Below are 8,923 nucleotides of genomic sequence, written 5' to 3' on the forward strand. Positions count from 1 at the left end.
TAGATTTAAGTCATAGTTAAGATCCTCGGTGATCTTATTGTTGACAAGAAATGTTGTTATCTCATGCAAGTTGGAAGACACAACCACATGATATTGCAATTCTGTCTCGGTTCCTCCATCTGCCATTTAATTTCCCTTTTATCACCAATCCTAGATTTGAAGTTTCAATAAATCAATATATATATATATATATATATTTATATATATATATATATATATATATATATATATATATATAAAGCGGGAGGCTCTAGGACAAGGTCTTATGTACTGATATAGGAGACACCATAGAGCGGGAGGCTTCACACACGTAATCGGGGTTGAGGTTTATCAAAACAGACCAGTAGGGTGCTCGGTTGCTTTGAATCTACAACTACCGTGGTTTTGTATATACTAACCTCCTGTGATGGATGGCCAAGCAGATAAAAAAGCTATTTTCCATTCCAGTTTAAAGTTGCAGTGCCGTGTGGCATGATAAACGTTCTTCCAAAGTTATATAGACTTAGACTGCTTGTGTATGAGTTATAGGTTTCTGGAATATGTTTCTTTTAATGTTACAGTTAGGCCGTCGTGTAATGACGAAGAACCGGGGTTTCCATAACCTCACCAAAGTAGACTGATTTTCTATCTAAGGAGTTATTGGTTTTGGGTATTACTAGTGAGCCTCCATTGGTCTAATCTGTTCATCACTTACCAGCTTGCCGTCAATTTAACGAAGCCTCTTAGGAAAGGCCCAAGTGACTTTTGAAAATAAAATGGAATAAACTGAAATGATGAATTTTTCTGTATGGTATGTACACGGCAATATACAATTATATACACAAACTAGGCTCAAATTCAATCCCCTTGAATCAAATCCCTGATAATTCTAATAAATATGTACTTTTATATTCCCTTAACCTCTTCATGGACAAAACCTCAATGATCTTAATATTTTTGTAAGTGCATTCTCACATGATGTATCAAGCATCCATGTGGGTTTCACGAATCAGACAAATTGACATCATATTGTAAGCATGTTTAAAGTGGTGGTGACGATGCTTATGTCATTTAATAAAGTGCCAGCGACGTTACTTGCGGTCTGCGAGCCCTATCTATTATGCCAAATTTGCTCTATTGTGACCTCATCTTTAGGGCATGGATACACACATAGTGAGACAGACAACAACACATCACACTGTTCATCTTTTAAATGGCTAGATATAAAGACATATTTGTAGTTCTTTTGGTGAAAGTTAACCGAACGTCAACATATAATATTCCCATGTCCATAGATCAATGACATGTAAGAGTCTGACATTGTATCATTCTGCTCCAAGGCTTTAGCTTGAGTGATTGCTCTGTTTTGCAAATTTGAAATTGGCTATGCTTTGTTTTTAGTGAGATTTAACTTGTAGGCTTGGATTGAATTTGTTCATGACACAAACATTTATCAGTATAACTAATTCTGAATGTCTTTGTATAGTTTCCTTTGAAAGCTGTCAAATTTTAAGCTGAGCTGAACAGGAGGTTCTGCCAAGTATAGTGATGCTGATTAACAGAGATAGAAAAAACAAATGTAGAAGGGATAGCGATTGGTAAGGAATGAAAAAAGGTGACTACTTGTATGACTCTGAATGGGAGACTGCCAGTGAAAGTGATGTAGGAAATGATAGCAGAAAAGAGATGAGCCACAATGATGGTGAATGGATAAATGATGAGGGAATTTCAGACAAGAATGATAAACATTCTACAAGAGGTACTGGCGTGCTGCCTCTTGGATCTCTTATGCTTGTTAACGTAGTTCAACCCTTTAATCTATATGCCAGATGTCTTGCTCAGTGGAAAACTGTGTAACAATTGATTACATCGAACTTTCACTAGTAAATCCTAAAACCATATTTAAAACAAGTATAAAATGTGAATGTTACGCTATGTTTCTAATACAGAATGCCGAAGTATACAAATATAGACATAGGAGACCATGGATTTTGTTGCTATATTTCATATCAAGTTCATATATATCATCCTCCTATTCGTTAATACAAAAAGGGATGAGGTGAGGCCTGCAACTTGTAAATCGTTAATACAATGAGGGATATTCGGTGAATACATTTGTTTATAAAAAATGCAAATAATTCACATAAAATAAGTCTTGTACACTAATTAATTATCTGTAAACAAGTAACAACTTCATTACATGCCATCTTTCTAGAAAAGAAGTCGAAGACGGCCATAAGAGAAAACCATTGGAGTCTAAAACTGAGGGTTTGACATCCCCTCCACTTAACCATCCTCTAATACAGGACGGTGGATACTGATGGAGGTTCTCAGTTGAAAGATCAACACACTCGCACTACTGATGTCAAGTCGTACAGAATATGAAAATAACAGAACTTGAACTTACATGGCATTGAACATCTACCTTCACTGGAAAGATCTCTGTCTGAGGGAATTTATTCGAAATGGGGAGAAAAGATCTCTGCGCAAAATCACACTAGAAAACAAATAACTTTTACCCACAAAAATCACCCTGGGAAATTTCTGTTGGTGATTATCGACAACCGACGTTTTTTGAGAAAATACCAATGGATCATCCCGAGAATCCTACTGATTTGAATTACCTACCAACAATTTACCCACCAAATTTTGTGACAGTTTTCTGATGAATCACCTGTAAGCGACAGATTTCCCAGAGAAAGTTTCGTAGGCAAAAGTGTTTCATTTAGTAGTGTTTGAAGAAAAGATCTCTGTGCAAAATCGTGAATTTGGCCAACAGTCCAAAAAATTAGAGAATTACGACTCATGATCCAAAGAGTTGTCATAATCATGTCCCAAGAACCATTAATTGATGCGCTTTAAAACGAATAAACATTTAACACAAGAACTTGACTGCAGTCCGTTCATATATATGAGAAATATTTTTCTTCACTTTGTAGAAACTACTAATCTCAACATCTTCTGGGGCACAACAGTTATCTAACCTTTCAACAGAGAATACGCCTCAACAACGAAGGAGATTACTTATCTAAAACCAGTCTTTCATTAGACTCTCTCTCATGGAGAAATCACCTAGAAAGGTCATAAGTGCGAAAGCAGAAACTTCTCAACATAACAAACATGAACCGGTAATAGTTTACCCATGCGTACAATAGACTTACATCTGATATGATGTAAAGAAAACATCGTAACATTATTGTGATATCATTCAACAATCATTTTGATGGATAAGCTTCATCCATGAGGGACAATGGTGTCGGGTAGAAGCTGGGTTGGAAGACAAAACCATGTGATGTTGCTTTTTCTCTACAACCACAGGTCACCWTCTCTCATCTACCTCTCCTTAATCAATTGGTTATATAAACCATTCCATATGCAGAATACAACCACAACTCCCTCTGAAATCCATCACAACATATCTCACCAATATTTAAGTTGAGCATTTTCCTCCTTCATCGGCCTTTAGAACGCAGCAGACTCTGCCCTCCTTGGAAAAATGGCTATTCTTATGCCTCGGATCATTCAAGCAAAACAGATTTTCCGACGATCGTTGTCAAATAGAAGCAGCAATACATACATGGCCATCCCAAAAGGTTATTTTGCTGTTTATGTTGGGGAGCAAGAGAAGAAGAGATTTGTGGTTCCAATATCATTGTTAAGCCGACCTGCATTTCAAGAATTATTATGTCAGGCAGAGGAAGAGTTCGGGTACAGCCATCCCATGGGAGGCCTCACAATTCCATGCAGCGAAGACATATTTACGGATCTTGCTTCTCGTTTGGGGGCATTTTGACTTCCACATGGCAGTTTTAAATTTCTACCACGGTTTTGTATAGAACTAACCACTAGGACCTTTTAAAGTTTGTAAGACTTGTGGAGACATTTCTCCCAGATTTATAAAATTGATTTAGGAATTATTTATTCCTTTTATGTTATGAGCTAAGACATAAGTGACAAACTGATTTCACAGTCTCCTATATTTGTGCTGAGATCTTTTCTCCCAACGGCAGCCCTTTGACAGATAAAAGCATCGCATACATTACCATCCGATCATCCCTAAGCTGCAGCGATAACAGATACAATGAATTTAACAACTGGCTTTATGAGATCGGACCATGAACACCATGTGTCGACAAAAGACTCACAACTCATAATAGATTTTTGTTCCTATGTCCAGGTCTACTATCGAAGTAAATGTGCCACGAGAAAAATTACAAACCGTTTTCTGAGCTTTTACAGGAATGAGCAGCAGAGAAATATTTATATTCTGATTCTGGATGCCAAAGGAGTTCCAGTATCTACAGCTATTCGCATGTGAACTAGAAATTTTATACTATACTAAACTGAACTTATCACTGACAAGTATGTTGGTAGAAGTCTGCATAAGATGAGATCATTACAGGAGTTCAACTTGTCTAAATTCATTGAAATTTGTCATATTTATTGATCTTTTACATGCAGCGAAAACATATCCACTGATTTATCATATTTGCATAAACTTGTCAATTATGAAAGACGTTACTCTTGTTTCAATTCTTTTCTCTGCGTCTTTCTTTCTAATGTGATCTAAATAGGGTCCATAAAGTTTTCACGAGTTCAATAACCAAAATGTCTTCGATGTTCCAAGGCTGGTTTTCAGTATTCTATCTGTGAGTTAAGATTCAAATCTTTTCCATGTACCATTCCTTGATTTTACTCATGATACTTTTGTATCCAGGGACTAATTTAAGAAGAAAATTAACTGCAGTAGTAAGACAACTTCTATAGGTTCTAGGTTAATAAGTAGTTGGCCATACTGTCTCTTTAACTTACCAATAAAACCTTTGGCCATAAACTTCAATTAGACAAAACCATGTGATTATGCATTCATAGTAGCTTGCACATCATTCCCATTAATTATATCTATATACATCACACGTCTTTGGCCCATATATATATATATATATATATATATGTGTGTGTGTGTGTTATAAGACAACCCTATAGATTTTAGCCTGAATTTTATGTCCGTTGGGATACATAGCCACATTTCATTTGAAGTACATGGGACCGCGGTGTTGGTAGTATTCTTGACCTATATATCTAAACCTATTTTGTGTACTAGTACAGATTTAAGTAGTAATTAGTTGATACCATCTGTGATCTTATTGTTGACAAGAAATGTTGTTCTATCATGCAAGTTGGAAGACACAACCACATGGTCTTGCAATTCTATCTCATCAGCGTCTCCATCTGTCATTTAATGTCCCTTTTATCACAAATCGTACATTTGAAGCTTCAATAAATCAATATATAAAGCATACAGTAGGCAAAGCACCAAAATAACTCCATCTCTAAAACCTCCACCGCATCTTTCAATTAGAAAAAAACACTTTCAAATCCTTTTACCTCCTTTTTCAACATTAGAAAAATGGCTATTCGTATGCCTCGGATCATGCAAGCAAAACAAGTTCTTCGAAGATCTTTATCAAATGGAACCCGTACACCAACAACTATGGATGTACCAAAAGGGTATTTTTGCAGTTTATGCTGGAGAGGAGTAAGAAAAGAAGAGGTTTGTGATACATGTATCTTTGTTCTTTGTTAAGCCAACCATCAATTCAAGACTTACTACGTCAAGCAGAGGAAGAGTTTGGTTATGACCATCCAACGGGTGGGGTCACTATCCCGTGTGGTGAAGCCATATTCGCTGATCTGGTTTATCGCTAGGGGTGTTCAAAAAAACCGTTGGACCGCTCAAACCGGCCAAACCAAGTCAAACCAGACCGTTTTTGGCGGTTTGAGCTCTGGCGGTCCGGTCTGGTTTGGAAAATAGCAAAACCAGGCGTTGCAGTCCGGTCTGCGATCTCGAACCTTTTTTGGGCGGTTTGGACCAAACCGACCGCCAAACATATATATATATATATATATATATATATATTAGTATTAGCAAGCCCAACTTTTTTAACTTATTGGCTATGACCCAAATATATGCTTAAGCCTAATATCTAACATAATCAAAATTGACGCCTAAAACCATTAACCATTGAACATATCGACACATTTGATATTGATGGTCTCCAAATTTTGAAATCCCTTCAAAACTCCATCAATCTATCGATCTTTCTAATCCATGGTTTGATTTCGGCTCACATCATCAAGACATCAACCAAGTGATTCAACCAACTTAGATTTTACTTCTATTTTCTTTGGTCAAGAACTCAAGACTCAAGAATTTAACCATTGAAGGTTGTGAAGTCGTGGATTTTGTTACTCAATACTCAGAGTGGAGTTGTAATTTTGTTAATTTGTTTGTTTTCTAATATGTTATATATTTAATTATTTGTACTTTGGATTGCTTCGACTTTGTACTCAAGAGCTGCTTAATTATTACATTTATTTGTTTAGATATTTGGTTTTGTTAAAATGGATATTTAATCTAAAATTCTAAATTATATATGTTTTTTAAGCTTAATATTTAAAGTCCATTAAAGGCCCAAACCGCCTAAACCCGTCAAATCAGACCGCCTTTTCGTGGTCTGGTTTGACCGGTCTAGGCAATTGATGTCAAACCGCTCGGTTTGAAAATTTTATAAATCGCCATTACGATTTGGTTTGTAGTCTGAAGGGTTAAACTGCCCAAACCAGACCGCAAACACCCCTATTTAATGCCTTGGCGTATTTTGATCACCGTTATGGCCTCAGCTCACAATCCCGTGTAGTGAAGACGCATTTTTGTAAAGCACTGATCACTAACCATATACAACTTGTGAGATAGAGTCACTTGTCCCAGTTGTATGAAATTAGAATTTAGAGTTATTTCGACCCTGTTGTATTCTATTTAGCGAGATGACCTTGGACGTAAATGACAAATTATTAAATTCACCTTACGACATATTTGGCTAGGAGAATTTACCTCGCCTCAAAGTCTATCCTTAGACCGATGAAAGTTTTTCATATATTACTTTTCTTTGACCAAATTCCAAATCCTATATTTGGTTAACATAATGAAAATGTAGGAATCATTTGAATTCCATTAAATTCCATGAATTATAGAATTTATCATTCCTTGCAATAAATGAAGAAATTAAATTCCATCTCTTTGCATCCACGATCATGCTACTACTCTCATTGTCCCCCCACCGCTAACCTCCCACCACCACACCACTATTGTCGTCATTGTCTTTGTCACGGCTGCCACCCCCCACCCACAACCACCCTCCAACCTCCTCCATCTGACCACCATACCACTACTGTCGTCACAGCTACCACCTTGCCCAATCATATATCCCACTCCCACCCCACCTACCACCATGCCACATGTGTCGTCGTCACAGCTACCACACCCACCCCCACACCTAAACCACCATGCCATTATTGTCGTTGTTACAACAACTATCTCCACCCAACTCTGACACGACCCACCCCGTAAGGGGTGAGGGAGGGTGGGGGTACATCACCACTGTCGTCTTAAACAAGTAATAAAAATGGTAAGATACCGAGTATCGATCCACAGGGACAGATAGTCTAAACTCTCTTAGGTGAAACAAAAAGACAATTTCAGATGGCGAAATAGAAGAAATGTTTTTGGTTTGATGAATTATAACTACTGATGTGAATAATTAATTAAAAAGAAAGCGAAGGGTGTTAAGAATCGGTTAAACAAATAAATGAAATAGAATTTTGTAATTAATAATCATCATTATCCAACTATCAGTAAGGTACTCTCTCAAGGTTGAGAAAGACATGTATTCAAGTACCGATTCTAATGTTTCCAAAAAAAAAATCAGTCGTGGCATTGGCACAATCTATCCCTTGTATAAGTTGTATGGAATGAAAACAAGTCTCCTTCGAAATGGCACAATCTATCCCTTGTATAAGCGTGGGGGTGACACTGCCTTTCTTCTCCTCTATGTGGATGACATTATCCTTATAGCCTCCTCCACCACTTTTCTGCGGCACATTATTGCTCTCTTGAGAAAGGAGTTTGCTATGTCTGATTTGGGATCACTTAAATACTTCTTTGGTATATAGATATCCCTTGAGAAAAGAGTTTCCTACTAGCTTACAATATGCTTACATCTTCACCAAGGGTCTCCCTTCCTCTCTATTTTCGGAGTTCCGGTCCAGTCTCAACATTCGCCCTTCTCCCGCTTCGACTGCGGGGGGAGGGGGTGTTAATAGATAAAATTAGGATAATCGTCTCCATGTCCAGCAAGCACGTTCTCTAATTCACACTTAGCTCATAACACGATTGGAATATATAATTCCTAAATCAAATTTTATAAAATTGGGACAATCGTCTCCATGCATCTTACAACCTTTAAAAGGTCCTACTGGTTAGTTCTTTACAAAACTATGGTAGAAATTTAAAACTGCTAGGTACAAGTCATAATGCCCCCAAACGAGAAGTAAGATCGGTGAATATGTCTTCGCTGCAAGGAATGGTGAGGCCACCCATTGGATGGTTGTACCCAAATTCTTCCTCTGCCCGATATAATAATTCTTGAAATGCAGGTTGGCTTAACAATGATACCGGAACCACAAATCTCTTCTTCTCTTGTTCACCAACATAAACAGCAAAATGACCTTTAGGGATGACCATGTATGTATTGCTGCTTCCATTTGACAATGATCGTCGGAGAATTTGTTTTGCTTGAATGATCTGAGGCATAAGAATGGCCATTGTTCTAAGGAGGGCGCAGTCTGCTTTGTTTAAAAGGCTGATGAAGAAAGAAAAAGCTCAAACTAATCCTTGGTGAAGTATGTTGTTGTGGTTGTGCTTATGCATATGGAATGGTTTATATAACCAACTCGTATACGAGAGAGGTAGACCATAGCTGGTGATATGTGGTATAGAGAAAAATCAATATCACATGGTTTTGTCTTCCAAACTTATTGTGATATCATTCAACGATTAATTTGATGGATATGCTTCATCCATGAGGGACCATGGTGCTGGGTA

General features: G+C 37.3%; 2 protein-coding genes across 2 annotated transcripts; one reads left to right on the forward strand and one right to left on the reverse strand.

Annotated features, from left to right (window-relative positions):
* Positions 1-3,372: 3,372 nt before the first annotated feature.
* Positions 3,373-3,877, forward strand: LOC112519288 (auxin-responsive protein SAUR21-like). Its single transcript, XM_025127335.1, has one exon. The coding sequence runs from the start codon at positions 3,476-3,478 to the stop codon at positions 3,770-3,772; it is 297 nt and encodes a 98-aa protein (XP_024983103.1). The 5' UTR covers positions 3,373-3,475; the 3' UTR covers positions 3,773-3,877.
* Positions 3,878-8,235: 4,358 nt separating this feature from the next.
* Positions 8,236-8,727, reverse strand: LOC112519292 (auxin-responsive protein SAUR21-like). The gene has a single exon (XM_025127339.1). The coding sequence runs from the start codon at positions 8,642-8,644 to the stop codon at positions 8,348-8,350; it is 297 nt and encodes a 98-aa protein (XP_024983107.1). The 5' UTR covers positions 8,645-8,727; the 3' UTR covers positions 8,236-8,347.
* Between the last annotated feature and the right edge of the window lie 196 nt (positions 8,728-8,923).

Source organism: Cynara cardunculus (assembly GCF_001531365.2).
Source record: "Cynara cardunculus var. scolymus isolate 2C chromosome LG 10, CcrdV1, whole genome shotgun sequence".
Classification (NCBI taxonomy): Eukaryota; Viridiplantae; Streptophyta; class Magnoliopsida; order Asterales; family Asteraceae; genus Cynara; species Cynara cardunculus.

Bases quoted from the DNA above. Each gene is read 5' to 3' on its own strand.
- LOC112519288 (XM_025127335.1), top strand. From the start codon at position 3,476: ATGGCTATTCTTATGCCTCGGATCATTCAAGCAAAACAGATTTTCCGA.
- LOC112519292 (XM_025127339.1), bottom strand. From the start codon at position 8,644: ATGGCCATTCTTATGCCTCAGATCATTCAAGCAAAACAAATTCTCCGA.